The 14,998-nt window shown below is 54.0% G+C and overlaps 1 protein-coding gene across 3 annotated transcripts; it reads right to left on the reverse strand.

The window, feature by feature from the left end:
- Nucleotides 1-783: 783 nt before the first annotated feature.
- Nucleotides 784-14,347, reverse strand: CBLC (Cbl proto-oncogene C). Of its 3 annotated transcripts, none has more exons than XM_036834114.1 (12): nucleotides 13,972-14,347; nucleotides 11,262-11,375; nucleotides 10,880-11,036; nucleotides 10,481-10,602; nucleotides 9,228-9,365; nucleotides 6,536-6,623; nucleotides 5,716-5,847; nucleotides 4,307-4,453; nucleotides 3,902-3,982; nucleotides 1,160-1,275; nucleotides 973-1,038; nucleotides 784-867 (listed from the first exon to the last, which is right to left on the reverse strand). In XM_036834114.1, exons 1-11 carry the CDS (start codon nucleotides 14,319-14,321, stop codon nucleotides 1,029-1,031), a joined length of 1,455 nt encoding a protein of 484 aa, XP_036690009.1. In that variant the 5' UTR covers nucleotides 14,322-14,347; the 3' UTR covers nucleotides 784-867; nucleotides 973-1,028. The 3 variants fall into 3 exon arrangements, with proteins under 3 accessions (XP_036690009.1, XP_036690008.1, XP_036690010.1); XM_036834113.1 differs by having other exon boundaries at nucleotides 11,262-11,408; XM_036834115.1 differs by lacking the exon at nucleotides 11,262-11,375.
- Nucleotides 14,348-14,998: the final 651 nt, after the last annotated feature.

The raw sequence follows: 14,998 nt of genomic DNA on the forward strand, positions 1-14,998 counted from the left end.
AAATCCATGATGCATGCGTCCATGCTCTGTTTACACTGAAATACCTTTTTCTCATCTTTTCAGACTCAGCTTAGACATTCCCTCCTCCTGGAAGCCCTCCCTGACCTCCCAGGCTGGGTCAGCGGGGTCTGCAGCCCCCTGGGCTGCCCTCATCCCAGCTTTGCCCACTCTGTGTCACCACGGTCTGGGGACAGTTCTGTCTCCCCCACCGGACTGTGAGCCCCAGGAGGGCAGTGATTACTGCCACATGCCCAGCATTGCGTGGCCTGGGACTGGGCACAGGGCAGGGGCTCAGGGGATGCCAGTTGGTTTAAACTTAGGCAGAGGGAGGCTTGGGTCCCTTCGGGAGACACTTCTACTGCTCCTCTGGAAGAAGTTTCCCAAGAGGCACGGAGGAAAGAGAGAGGGATGAGAATGGATTGTGGGAAGACTGGGTGTATAAATAACTCTCAAGGAAATGTGGGGTCTTTTTGCCTTGGAGATCTGGGTTTGGGTCCAGGAATTTTTTTTTTTTCCATGCTGGGGAAAGGGAGTTGAACGCCTGATTCTCTGAGAACTTGGACTCTGGACTCCTAAGTCCTGAGGGCGGGACTCCTGGGTCTGAGAGGGGAGGGGTCTGGGAGTCTAGACTCCTGGATCCGGAGGAGCTGGGTCTCCCACTCTCAGCTCTTGGAACCCCAGACACTAGGGTTAAGCAGGTGGGGACCAGGCCTCCGGGGACTGCCGTTCCCGACCCCAAGCTGCCCCCTGGTGGCCACTACACTCCTTCTCCACAAACCAGAGGACAGACCCGGCTTGGCAGTTTATTTCCGCTTCCCAAACCCCTTCCAGCCCCTGGGGCTCCCTTTCGCAGCACATCTTGGTGCCCTGTGAGGTGGAAAGAGAGGTGGTTTAGATAGTATCACATCCAGGTGGGGTGGGGCAGGCAGGGCCAGGCTGAGGGAGGGAACCTGGACGGTGCGGGGCCCTCACCTGGCATCCAGGCCTTCGTGGGTCCCTCAGGGGCAGGTGGAGGGGAGACTTTCCCTTTAGGAGTTTCTGCAATAGGGAGAATTTAAGGGGGAATGTCAATTTCCTAGGACCAGTGTTTCCCTTCCTCCCCCACCTCCTCCTCCCTCAGACCCAGGAGTCCTGGACCCCAGCTGCCCTCTCCACTTACCCTCTGGCGCCCTCTCTGGCCTTGGGGCTGGAGGTGATTTCCAATGATGCTGAGGGCTCAGTCCAAAATCTTGGGAAGGCTAGAGGAGCTCGAAGTCTGGGGAGCGCCAGAGGCGCCTGGAGGGGAGGAGAATTTTCGCAGATGAGCTGCAGCTCTCAGGCCCAGACAGGGATAACCCAGTGATGGCGGCGATGGGGGGTGGGCAGTATGGCGGGGTTTTGCCCCTAGTCCATGCTGTTTTTTCCCCCTAACACCTCTGGCTTACTTAGAAAAAACGTTTGTTTGTCCATCCATCCATTCATCCATCCATCCATCCACCCATTTGTCCACCCATCGGACCAACCATTCGACCATCCATCCATCTACCCATCCATCCACCCATTCATTCCCCCTTCTATCTCCCCATCCATCCATCTGTCTGTCTGTCCATCCATCCATCCATCCATCCATCCACCCATTCATTCATTCATTCATTCATTCCTCCCACAAATTTCCTGAGCAGCTACAGTGTGTCCGGCACTGTTCTGGGCTCTGAAGAGACAGTCAGGAACCAGATAGACAAAAATCTCTGTCCTCATGGAGCCAACAGTCTACTAAGCGAGAGGCTTAACATGAGTCATCAGTGCATGAACAAGGAAATATCCCAGAGTGTTAGGTGTCCTTCCGAGAATTGAAATAGTGGAGGGGGAGAGTGGGGGGTGATCAGACATGAGGGTGGCTGGGGAAGGCCTCTTGGAGGAGGGGAAAATTGAACAGAAGCCTCAGTGCAAGAAGGATGTGGGCAGAAGCGCTGCAGTGGGTGGTGGGCTTGCTGGCTTGTTAGAAGAACAGCAGGGGGTCCATTGTTGCTGGAAAGGAGTTGAAGGGGTGGTAGGAGGTCAGAGAGGTGGGGAGGGGGTCAGATCCCCAGGCCTTATGGGCTGATGGAGAGGATGTTGGCTTTAATTCTTGGAGTCCTGGGGTCTTGGGGGCTTCTAAGAGGTGAGGGAGGGGATCTGATTCAGGTTACAAATGCCCAATCTTGCTGACTTTATCACAACCCCTGGGGCCCGTGCCACGCTTGTCCCTATTCTCCACATGGAGACACTGAGGATGGGAGAGGTCCCCCGTGGCCACAGCGAGGTGCCTGGGTCCCTTTGAACGATGGTGTCAACCCCTAGAAGGGGATTTCTCTGCTGGAGAACAGCACTGTGAGGAAGCATGTCTAGCCGGGGGATTCATCCAGTGATGAATGGATGAATCCCCTCATGGCAGGGACTGGCATCATGCCCATTTCACAGACAAGGAAATCAAGGATAAACTCTGGAGTCTGGAGCCAGGGACCTGGGTTCCAGTCCTGACTCTCTCGCCTTTGAGCTGGGTGACCTTCAGATCTTGGAGCCTCAGTGTACCCCTCTGTATAATAGGGATCATAATAGCATCTACCTTATCAGGTTGTCATGGCAACTAAATAACTGCGTTAAAAAGCAGCACCAGGCGTATAGCAGGAGTTACACACGCACGTTAGCTATTCTCATTATGACAGTCACCTTGCTGGGAAGTAGCACACCCGAGGCTCTCTTCTGCAGCATGTTTTGAACAATGAAGGAATAAGAGTTGACTGGAATTTGAATCAGGCAGGGTTTGGGAAAAAGAGGAAAAGGCCTGCCAGGCAGAGGGCATAGCCTCGGCATAGGTGTGACCATCTGGCCAGAGGTGCCTGTCATCCTCTGTCCCCCTTCATTGTCCTCAGAGGCTGAGTGCCTCTGAACGTTTCCATTTGTTTTTGGCTGCAGGTCGGGATCTGTTTTTAGCTTCCCTGGCTGGTGTCACCGCCCCTGCCCCTCCTCCCAGCTGGCTCTCTTGTTTGCTGTGGTCGAATAATGTTCCCAGACTTCCTGAGCTGTTTGTTTGAAGACTGCCCAGAATTGATTGGATCTGATGTGTACTCAGCCTGAGATGCTAACAGAGACCTCCCCCTACCTCCCCTCCCCGTTCCCTGCACCCCAGGAAGCCAGGGGCTCGGAAGCCAGGGGGGTGGGGGGGAAGAAAAAAAGCAAGGCCAGGGCTCACTTAGAAAATAAGCAGATGATTTTGGGGGTTTTTAAGGTTTCTCCTCTTTCAGGCTGTGTGTTTGGGCAGGTGCAGTCACCTCTCTGAGCTTTTTTCTTCTGGAAAATGAGGAGTGGAACATTTTTGACTTCATAGGGTTGTTGGGAAGACTCATTCCATTGATTCATTCAACGCCTATTTATTGAGCACCTACTATGCGTCAGGCACGATTCATATAACAGAGAATAAGGCAAAGTCCTAACCCTCAGGAAGGTGACAACCTGCTAACGGTGACAGAAAACAATAGACCATACACTCTGCCAGCCAGTGCAAAGGACTGAGAGAATGCAGCTGGGCAGGGGCTTGGAGGGACAGGGGCACTGTTTTCAATAGGGTGGTCAGTGAAGGCCTCCCTGAGAGGATGAGATGAGAAAGTGAGCCTGCGGAAAAGAGATATAGGCAGAGAGAACAGCTCGTGCAAAGACCCTGGGGTAGGGCGCACCTGGGGTGCTGGAAGGAGAGCCAGAAAGCCAATGAGGGGGGATGAGTAAGGGAGATCAGAAGCCATAGAGGTGTGCATGCCAGATGGCACCTCGTAAATGCGTGCAAAGGACAAGTGCCGGGCCTGCACCCCTGAGCACCTGGCCAGACTGGGGACCCCAGGGATGAATGGGACCCAAGCTGCCCACCTCAGACCAGTGCCTGACTCACCACCTTCAGCTGGCATTTGCTTCTCGGACTCTTTGGGGGCAGATCCAGCCGAGGCGGCAGGGGAGGAGTTGAGGGGGTCACCTAAGGGAGACAGAGGGTGGGGAGGGGGTTATGAGCTACCGTTTTCTTCTCACCTACATGTCCCCCTGCCTGGAGGCCCAGCATTCAGGCACTTTCTAGGCTTTGGAGGTAGAATGGAGAGTGAGACAAAGGTCTACCCTCAAGAGGGTTATACTAGAGAAAGCCATAGCCCCAGACCCTAAGGGATGCAAAAGTCTATGCCCCTGGGACCCCAGAATCCTGTCACCAGCCCCCTCCTCCCTCAGACCCAGAGTCTAGCCCTCTAGCCCCTCCTCCCTCAGACCCTAGGGATGCCAGTTCCAGCTCCTGCCTGGCCCTACTTACCCGCTCCAGTTCCTCTTCCTCGGCTTCCTTGTCACTGCTGTCCTCTGAGTCCTCAGCAGGGGCGCTGGCTTGGAACTGATAGATACTCACAGCCTCTTGGCCCTTGATCTTGCAGCGGCAGAAGGGACAGGTCTGGCTGTCTGAGTGCTGGGGGAGTGGGGAGGGAAAGGATCAGGGTCTCCCTGTTTCCCAGCAGGTCCCCTGGGACTACAGGGGCCTTTATCCCCAACAGAGTGATGTGGGGAGGACAGACAGAGGGAGGGAAATGGAGAGAGAGAGGAGTAATTATGAAGAGAGAAAGATGGAGAGAGACATGCAGGGCAGAAAGGAGGGGCTGGACCAGAGCCCGAGGTCAGGAGGAGCCCGGGAGAGCCAGGGTGCTGTGCAGGTCTCAGCCCCACAGTACTGATGCTATGTGCTAGGAACGCCTGAGACACTCAGCGGGGCCGTATGTATTCACTGCGGGGAGCCCCACAGACACCCCCCTGCCACCACCACTGGGGCCAACGTTATGGCTGGGCCAGCCCTTTGGTTCTTATTATGACTGCAGGGCGCATCTCAGCATCAACCATCAGGGAACTTTGAAGAACAAGATTTATTACTCACAGGTCCTGGAAGGTACGGGAGGTTGCAGGTAGAGGGAAGGGAGAGAGGCAGGGAGGGAGGCGGACCTGGAGCTCTGCTTTTATTAGGGGCCGAATGGGGTGCCTAGGGTTTCTGGGGTTCATTATTTGTTGGCAAATTTAAAGCAGAAGAGCAAGGATCAGGGTACGGGAAGAGAGAAGCAGGACCACTCCAATGCTCAGTTACTTAGCGCTTTCTAAAGGGAAACTTCAAGGGTCGGGGTGGCTACTTCCTTATCTAGTTGTTTTGCTAGTTGCTGTGTCCGGGAGGTGGATGTCTTTGTTATGATAAGCTCCGCAATCAAAAGCTTAAGGTCTAACACTTACATCACAATGGAAAACTTAGTATTAGGCACCCATACTCCATAGGGGATCCCTTTACCCAGAGGCCTGGATCCTCCCTTGGAAGGTCACTACCATCAGCCCCATTCCCCTGAGAAGGCAGCTAAGGCTCAGAGAGGTAAAGCCACTGGCCCCAGATCACCCAGCGAGGGAATGCTACGGGCTAGGAACGCCTGGCCATGTTTACTGCGGCCAGCCCCACAGACACGCCCCTCCCACACCGGGCCAATGTAGCATCTTCCACTAATAATGTAGCTGGAGGAGGAGAAGCAGAGGTGACAGATGCAGAGCGAGAGCGACAGAGGCATAAATGGAGCAAGTTTCTGCTCTCCCTGGGCCTCAGTTTCCCCATGTGATCGACGAGGCATGTGGGCGATCCTCTAGGGGCTTTTACTGTAGGGACGGGGGGGACCGGGCGGGAAGGCAGGGCAGGGTCGGACCCACCTGCCAGGTAGCCAGGCAGCGGCTACAGAGCAGGTGACCGCACGGCTCCACCTTCACGTCCTTGTTGCTCTCGGCACAGATCTTGCAAAGCTCAAACGTGGAGTCCATGGCCCAGTACAGCTGCAGCTGCTCCTGGCAGGCGAGATGGGGATGACGAGGAGGAGTGGTGATATCAGCCATGGAGATGCAAGTCGGGCCACGGGAAATAAGTCCCAAACCTCTGCACCAGCCCTGAAGCCTTCCCTAAGTTCAAGGCCGTGGGTCCCAATGCCTCCTACACGCGCTTTTGTTATGGGACTTGTTCTCTGGGGGTGGTCTGCACTCAGGGTTGCCAGATTCAGCCAATAAACATACAGGATGCCCTGTTAAATCTGATTTTCAGATAAACAATGAATACATTTTGAGGTCTAAGTGTGTCCCGAATATTGCACGGGATATACTTACACTCAAAATTTTGTTTGTCATGTCTCTCACCCATGGGATGGCTGGAAGACTAAAAGCTGACACAGGGGCTGTCTCTAGTGAGTGCACAAAGTGCATTAGCTGCTCTGATGAGCTCAGCGGTATCATTTCCTGGTTTTATTCCCATGAAAACCCCTGGGTAAGAGGCAGGCGGAGCTGTATTTTACAGAGGAGGAACAGATAGGCTCAGAGAGGCCAAGCGATTTACCCCAGCTCACGTGGCCACCAAGCCAGCGCAAAACCCCAAGCCCTCTGGGAGTCCAGGGCCTGACTCATGGGAGGGGATCCCTGAGCCATGGTGCAGTGGATGCGGGCGGTGGGCGGTGAGCCGGGGAGGGAGGCCGGGCTTGGGCCTCACCTCCGACACGTGTATGCGCTGATGGGGCTCCATCTGGCAGAGTTCGGTCAGGTCCGGGTTGTGGTTCTTCCCATCTGGGTAGAGGTAGCTGGGGGAAGGGAAGAGGGGGTACCGAGGGGCCCTCCGGCACCCCTCACCCCGCCCTGGAGCATCTGCCCCAAATACATAGCTGGCCTGGGGATATTTTCCCTCCCTTCTCCTGAAATTGGGATTTTCTAGGGCAAGCTGTGTCCTCTCAGGCCCCCAGGGTAGGGCTGTGTCCCCTCAGACTCCTCAGGAAGGGCTGTGTCCCCTCAGGAAGGGCTGTGTCCCCTCAGACCCCCATAGAAGGACAGACTAAGTGACTCCAGCTCTGGAAGCACCAGATGCATGAGAACCGGGAAACATCAAACCTCAGGCCCAGACCTCCCAGAACTTTACCCATCCTAGAGTCTTCAGGCCCCAGCGTAATAGCATCTTAGTCACAGATTGCGGGAGTGACCAGATCCTAGAGTCTTAGGCTCACAGGGCTGGAAGGACCCCCCTAGTCCGTCTACACTATTCTCACTTCACAGAGGGTGACCGGGGCTCAGCGTGGGACAGGCGATGCCCGAGGCCACAGGGTGAGGCCTGGAGGGATGCAGAACCAGGGCTGTGGGCCAGGTCTGAGAGCCTGGCTCCAGGTCAGCCCACAAGAAGGTTCTGCACACCCTGGGTCTCCCGTCCAGGTCATAACTGCACCTCCAGATCAACTCGGGGCCACAGGTCCCCCAAGGCCGGTGGCTCTGCCTGGCCAGCCAGGTAGAGCAGTGCAGGCACCCCGCCCTGGGCCCTGGTGCGGCTTCCCACAAACACACTGTGTGACCTGAGCTGAGCAACTCTACCTCTCTGGCCTCAGTTTTCTCTTCTGTAAAATGGACATAATTGTGCCTAAGGCAAAGATGGGTGGTGAGGATTAAGTAAGACAGTGCTCAGAAAACAAGCAGGGCTTGCCCCCACACGTAAGTACCCGGTGAGAAGGGAACTGCTAGAGCTTGGGGTCCCCTCCCCCTGCTCTTGATTTTCCCATCTCTAAAATTGTGTGTGTGTGTGTGTGTGTGTGTGTATACATAGGGCAGGGGGGTTAAACCAGACGGATGGTATTCACACTTATTTTAACTCTGGGAATCCTCCACTGCAATCTGACCTGGAACTCAGTACTTTATTCGTCAGGCCTGAATTCTGAGCCTGGCTGCCTGGCTTCAAATCCCAGTTCATTAGCTCAGGAGCTGTGTGACCTGGACAAGTGTCTCTGTCTCTCTGTGCCACAGTGTCCTCAGTTATCAGATAGAGATATGATAGTATATGTCTGGGTATGTGTATACATATATATATGTATACACACACACACAATAGATTTTCATTACTTGCAGACTCTGCAATTTGCAGACTTGCCTACTTGCTAAAATGTATTTGGAACCTCACAATCAGTACTCCCTGTGGCACTTTCACAGTCATTCATGGCCAGGCCGGCTCCCAGCTGAGGATGAACAAGGCAGCATTTGGCCTTTTCCTTTCAGTTCTCATACTGTAAATGTGTCCTTTTTACAGTCTATTTGGTGCCCCATTTTCCGCATTTTAATGCTTTTTCTTGGTGACTTGGCTGGCTTAAATGCCCTCCAAGTAGAGTGCTGAAGTGCTGTCTCATGTCCTAAGCACAGGAAGGCCGCGATGTACCTTATGGAGAAAATACGTGTGGGAGATGAGCTTTGTTCAGGTGTCAGTTACTGTGCTGCGGGCCGTGAGTTCAATGTGAACGTATCGATGATATATCAATGTATTAAATTAGGTGTCTTTAAACAGAAATACACATAAAGGTTATTATGTAGTGACTGGTTGACAAAAAATGTGACCAGAATCTTGTAGGACCCTACAGCTGTATTTCCCCTAGGAGCAATGGCTCAGGATTCACTAATTCAGTGTTGGCTGTGATTTTGTAGAACAGAACTACCACAAATAATGAGAAATAACGAGAATCAACTGCATATCTGTCTGTCTGTCTGTCCGTCCGTCCATCCATCCATCTACCTAGCTACCTAGCTACCTAGCTAATCTATGTATCCATCCATTCTCTCTCTCTCTCTATCTACCTATCTATCTATCTATCGTCATCCATGTATCTATCCATCATCGATCTCATAGTGTATCATATAGATATGACCGCTAGCTAAGGAGGCTCTGGTTAAATGTCCAGGGTGAGACTTGGGAACCTCACCTACCATTTTTTCCCCTCCCGTCCTACCCAAGGCAGATTCCGAAAGAGGGGCCCGGGGGCAGCCAAGATTACAGATTGAAAACCCCAGTCTAGCTTTTTGCCCAGTTCTCCTTCTGCTCTAACAGTCTAAATTCTAGAATAGGATATGGATATCTAGAAGCAAAAGCCCTTGAGTGCAAATCCAAGGAAGGGGACCGCCGGGGTTGTGCCCAACTCCCACACACTCCTCCGAGAGCTGCTACTAGCCCAACAGGGCAGCTTAGTGGGAACTAGAAAAGGTGCCCTTTCCTCTGGACCCTTGTCTGCCACCTGCTGGAACATGGTAGTACTGCAAGTTTATGTGGTCGACTCTGTGAACCCTGTGCCCTCAGGCGGGGTGATCTCGGGCAGTGCTCAATATGCATGACCTTTCGAAGCGCATTCTGTTGACACCCTCCCCCTGCTAGGATGGTGACTCACAAGCCTTCCTTTTGTCCTTCCAGGAGTGCCTGGAACAGAGGTTTGTTGAGAGGGATGGTCTGCAGTATGCTGCCACCTGAGCTCACGAATCCGATGGCCCACTGCCCCGGGTGAGTGCAGCTGGGCCGGAAGATGTAGCTGGAGGAGGAGGTAGGAAGGGATGGGGTGAGGGAGTGGTCACTGCTGTCCCTTCTGGAACTTCCCGGCCCTTCACCCTGTCGTGGATCCAGGTCTCTAAGTCCTTGCTCCCTTATAAACTTCTAGGCAACGAGGCGCTAGATCCCTGTCTGCCATTATAGGGAATGTCTGCTGTGTTCACCTGCTTGGCTCCTCCTCCACCTTCACTGGGGTTTAGGCAAAGCTGATTCTGGCTTGGCCAACCAGTCCATTTCAGGACCCTGACCATAGTGATGGGAATCAGCCTTGGGACTTTTGCTGGAAGTATTAGGAGTAAGGCACTCCATTTCTATAGGGGTTGCTAAGCTGGTAGGGTGTAAAGCTGGGGCTTCTAGAAACCGTTTGCCACCATGAGGAAAGACTGTGGTTGAGAATGAGGCTAACAAAGAGGAAAGCAGGGGAAGAACAGGAACTGATTTCTGACAATAGCACTTGAGCACCTGGATCCAGCTGTGCCTGAAACCCAAACCTGGTCTTTTCAATTATGGGCATTAGTTCATTTCTTTTTCTTTCCCTTTACACCAGTTTGAAGGACAACTGGAAGAGTGCTAATACATACCATCTTGGGGGTCCTGCACCTCAGCCCTGCAAAGACTTAGGAATCTGACATCCTATTCCCTTAACTTCCAGGGAGCTCAGTCCCTCAATTTTTAGCCCTCTAGAGGGATCCAACAGCTCAGAACTCCTGGCCTGAAATACTTTAAGGACTCAGGTATCTGGTTTCCCAGAAGGTGGGAGGTCATATTTAAAATATTTAACAGATGGTACTGCATGGGCTCTAACCTATCAGAAACAAATCTTATCCTGGGGCAGGGTCTTCAGGCCCCCTTGCCAAACCAGGTATCATCCCTTTAGCTGCTGGATCGTGGGCAGGTCTAGGTGGTCCCGGGAGAACCTAGGTTGTAGGGGGCACTCAGCATCCTACCTCTGAGTTCTCGACTCTCTGGGGTCCCGTGTACTGCGGCCCTTTGGTTCTTACTTTCTGCAGGATGTCTAGGCCATCCAGACACCCCAGCCTAGGACCCAGACCCCTGCACCCTTGGCAGCCTTCTCCTCTTGAGTCCCGGCCCTTTTACCTGCCTGGCTTGTCTCTGTAGGTCTGCAGACGTGCTTGGACCTCATCGTAAGTGAGGAGGGCCATGTAGCCTGGGTGGTTGACTGCCAGGAGCTGCCAGTTCTTGAGGAGTGTTGGCCATGGCTAAGGTGGGGCAGTGCTTGGGTCAGGGAGGGGCTGCTGAGGAAGCAGCCCACACCCCTAGTGCCTCCCAGAGTCCAAGAACCCAGACACCTCCCTCACTCCCAAAGATATTCCCTCAGGAATATCTTTGACACAGAAGATTCCAGACCCTTCCTTCTCCAGAACCCAGGAATCCGGCCCCCATCCCCCTCCTCCCTCAGACCCACAAGCCCAGGCCCCCAGCCCCTCCTCCCCCAGGACCCAAGAGTCTGGGCTTCAGGCATTGGCCTTGCCTGACCTGGAAGAGCCTGGTGAAGATGTCAAACTCGAAGATGGACACATGGCCGCTGCAGGTGAGGTCGATAGTGGAGCGCAAGGCCAGGGCCGTGGAACCAGGCTCCATGGGGTGGCAGATGCACAAAAGCACCTCAAACTCAGCCCAGGGCAGCACACACCTAGGTGCAGGGGCGTGGGGGGGAGGGGATTGCAAGTGAAGCCTCTGGGAGGCTAGAATGGGAGCACTTCTGGGAAGGAGGCAAGAGGGGCCTGGATCCTGGGTCTGAGGGAGGAGAGGCCGGGGGCCTGGACCCCTGGGTCTGAGGGAGGAGGGGATGGGGGCCTGGACTCCTGGGTCCGTGGGCAGGGGCAGGATGGGGTCCCAGTGGTAGGTGCTCACTCACCGGGCTCCGCACTGCTCTCTCCAGAAAGTGTGGGCCAGGACCTTGGTGAGCTGGTACGTGTTTCCACAGTATTTGCCCCCAGGGAAGAGTGCGCCCAGCTCCGTGCACATGTGGCTGAAGATGAGGGTCAGCTTGGCCAGCTGTCGCCTGCGAGGTTGGGCTCTGAGGACCTGGACTTGACCTTGGGGCCCCCACTGACACCTCCACCCTCTGGCCAGAACACCCACAGGGGTGAGGCCCCCAGAATCTGTCTAAGGTGTCAGTGCAGGATAAAAGTAGATTCCAAGACCGCCTGTTGCAGTCCTGATGCCTCCCCACTCAGAACCTTAGGTCCCCGTCTGTGAAGGAAAGGGAGGTACCGCCTAATATCCAAGGCATCCTCCGGCAAATAAATCCCAGCCTCTGCCTGAAGCCTTGCCTAGCTGGACGTGGGGACCACTAGGGCTGGGGCCATTTAGGGCGGTCTGAGTTTGGAGACTCCCTGTTGTTTTTACCAGCACTGGGTGGTGGACCCCTGTGCTTCCTCCTGCTGGCTGCCTCCTTGAGGGGCCGTTCAGGACGTGGCGAGCAGTAGAGGGTAGCTCTGACACTTAGTTGTGTGATTTTTGGCAAGTTCCTTTTTCCCCCAGCTAAGCCTCAGTTTCCTCAACTGTGAAATGGGCATAAATACAGGATAAGTACAGCCTCTGCTTCACAGGGGGAGCGATGAGGATTCTTACCCATCTTACGAGCACCTAAAATGCCAAGCACGACCTGGTATACAGTCGGCACTCAGGGCATGTTAATTACTATTACTGTCCTTATTCTTTATATTAATAGCCTCCAGGTCTGTAGGATTCCTGATGCCTTTTTTTTTTTGGCTGCATCGGGTCTTAGTTGCGGCACGCGGGATCTTCACTGCAGCGCGCAGGCTTCTCTCTAGCTGTGGCGCGCGAGCTCCAGAGCATGCGGGCTTAGTTGCAACGTGGCATGTGGGATCCTAGTTCCCTGACCAGGGATCGAACCCGTGTCCCCTGCACTGGAAGGTGGATTCTTAACCACTGGACCACCAGGGAAGTCCCCCTGATGCCTTTTATAGGGCCAGCCTTGACAGTTTCTAAGCATCCTCCCTTCCCAGAGTCTGTAATATAGTCACTATTCACATGTGACTGGTCCAAGTTGAGATGTACTCTAAATGTGAAATACACACTACATTTCAGAAACTTAGTGCAAAAGGAAAAAAAACGAATGTGAACTATCTCATTAATCATCACCTTATATTGATCATAAGTTGAGATATATTGGATATAGTGAGTTAAAGAAAATGTTACTAAAATTTATTTCACCTGTCTAAAAAAACTTTTTGTAATATGTCTACTAGAAAATGAAAAATTACATATGTGGCTTGTATTAGATTTTAGTGGAAAGTCCTGGTCTAGAATCTCTGTCAAAGAGTTGCTAGGACCCCCAACTCTAGAAAATCCACTGAGATACTCACTGAACCCCTAAGCTTCCTACTTTCTAGAACCTACTGCATCTAGAACAGTGGTTCTCAGTGGAGTTATACCACCATTCTAAGGAGCTTCTAGAAATTTACTTGAGGCTGGATTGTGGGGACAATCCCCTCCAGTTAGATTTACCCACACCCCACTCAATTTTCCAATGTCCCATCAGACATTCGTGAAGGTGGAAAATCCGTTTATAATGATCTGAGCTTAGAACCCAGTTCAGTTTCACATAAGCATTTTTTATGGCCATGCCCCACAGCTTGTGGGATCTTAGTTCTTGGACCAGGGATTGAACCTGGCCTCTCGGCAGTGAAAGCATGGAGTCTTAACCACTTGGACCGCCAGGGTATTCCCTACATAAGCATTTTTTGCACTTTGAAAATTGATTCTGAATTTTACAGAAATTCACTGTCCTATGTATCCAGGGAAGTCTGTCTGATTCAGCAACAGAGTGATTTTTCCCTCCAAGTGCAAGTGTCTGACTAGTCAATTCTACCTTCCAGAATAATTGTAACTATGCCTTGGCATTTTCATTTGAAATATAGATAATTTTATTATGAAGAACATTCCTTTTATCTCTTCCTTATAATACATTTTGGGCATTATAGTGGTTTTTTTAAAAGAATTATGAATAGGTAGGTTATTTACCTTATGTATTTCATTTCAGGATGGATTTAAAGAAACACTATAAAATATTTTCTCTAAAGAAGGGGCCTGGGGGCCTGTTGGGATTGAGAGCCGCTGTTCCAAACCTTGTTCTGGGCTCTAGGCCTCAAACCTCTGCCCCTGTCGCTCAGCAGCCCTTTCCCCGGGATTCAGAACCGGAGCCGGCAACCTGCAGACAAGCGCCAGGTCCCGAGCTAGCTCTTCCTCAGGAACTGAAGAGGCTCCGGGAGTCCCCCAGGCGGGGGCGGTGATGGCGGCTTAAAGAGCACTTTGTCTAGCGACCCTCATGCAGGAAGCTCCCTGGGGTCTCCACATTCCAGGCTGTGTGTCTAAATCCTCTGGGAGAGCAGCCTGCTTCTTAACCAAGAAAGAGGGGGAAATGGGGAGCTCAGTGCCCAGGTGCCCAAGGAAGGAAAAACCTAGGTGGCCCAGTTTTCCATGTTCCTTCAGGGAGAAGGGCTTGGGACCGGGACCCCTGGGTCCGAGGGAGGAGGGAGCTGGGAGCATGACCTTGGACCCACTCGCGAGCTCACCTTTGTCCTGGCGCTAGGGCTCACCTGAGTCTGGAGCCCTCCCGGAAGAGCTCGTCGTTGGCAGTCTTCCGGCCCCGGGGTGGCAGCAGTGCCGCCACCTGCCTGGTCTTGGCCTCCAGGTTAGCGAGATAGACCACGAGAAAGTCCTCCGCACCACCGGGACCCTCGGGGCCGCCTCCGCCGCCCGCCCGCCGGGCGTGCGCCACCTCGCGCAGCAGCTGCGCGGTGCGGGGCAGCAGGTCCCGCAGCGAGGGGGGACTCGAGGCGAGCCGGAGGTCCTCGCATTGCTCTTCCAGGCGCTGCAGCAGCCTCACCGCCCGACCGAACGCGTGGGATTCTCTCCACTGCCGTCCCCGCAGGGCCGCCGCAGCCATGGGTCCGTCCGATGCCGGAGGAGGTGAGCGAGCGGCCGGGAGAGGCGCGGCCCCGCCCAGCCCGAGGTGGGGGCGGGACGGGGCTGGCCAGGTGAGGGCGGGCCCTGGAGAAGCCGGGAGGGGACTGCCGGTACCTGTGTGTCCAAAGGGGGCGGGGGCTGGGGACTCTGGCAACTGGGTTCCTTAGAGATGGGGTTCAAACGTCTGATCCCCAAAGAAAAGCCGGATGGGGTGGCTTTGGTGGGTGGCGATAGGACTTCCTGAATGGGTGGGAATCGCAGGTAAGGTGCCTGGGCCCCTTCTGGGAAGGGCTGAGGACTGGGTCCCAAGATAGCAGTGGAGGAGGGGTTGGGGGAAACCTAGGACTTTTGCTGGGGGCGAGAGTGGGGCTGGGAGTTTAGCTAACCCAGACCCTGAAGGGGATGGGGTTGGAACGTGGCTTTCCTGGGTCGTGGCTCAAAGTTTGGGTCATGGGTCGTGGCATGGGATTAAAGGTCAGAGAGCTGAACTTTCTAGGAGGAAATGTTAGGGGAATAGTGTGATCCCTCTGTCCCTGAGAAGGAACACAGCGGGCCCAGGCCCGTGGGTCCCCTAAGAGCAGGAGGTGGGAGAAGGGTGTCCGAGGGAGCAGGAATTTGGTGACGTAATTCCTGGGTCCCCACAGCAGGGGCCTGCGA

This window comes from Balaenoptera musculus, chromosome 19, assembly GCF_009873245.2.
Source record: "Balaenoptera musculus isolate JJ_BM4_2016_0621 chromosome 19, mBalMus1.pri.v3, whole genome shotgun sequence".
Classification (NCBI taxonomy): Eukaryota; Metazoa; Chordata; class Mammalia; order Artiodactyla; family Balaenopteridae; genus Balaenoptera; species Balaenoptera musculus.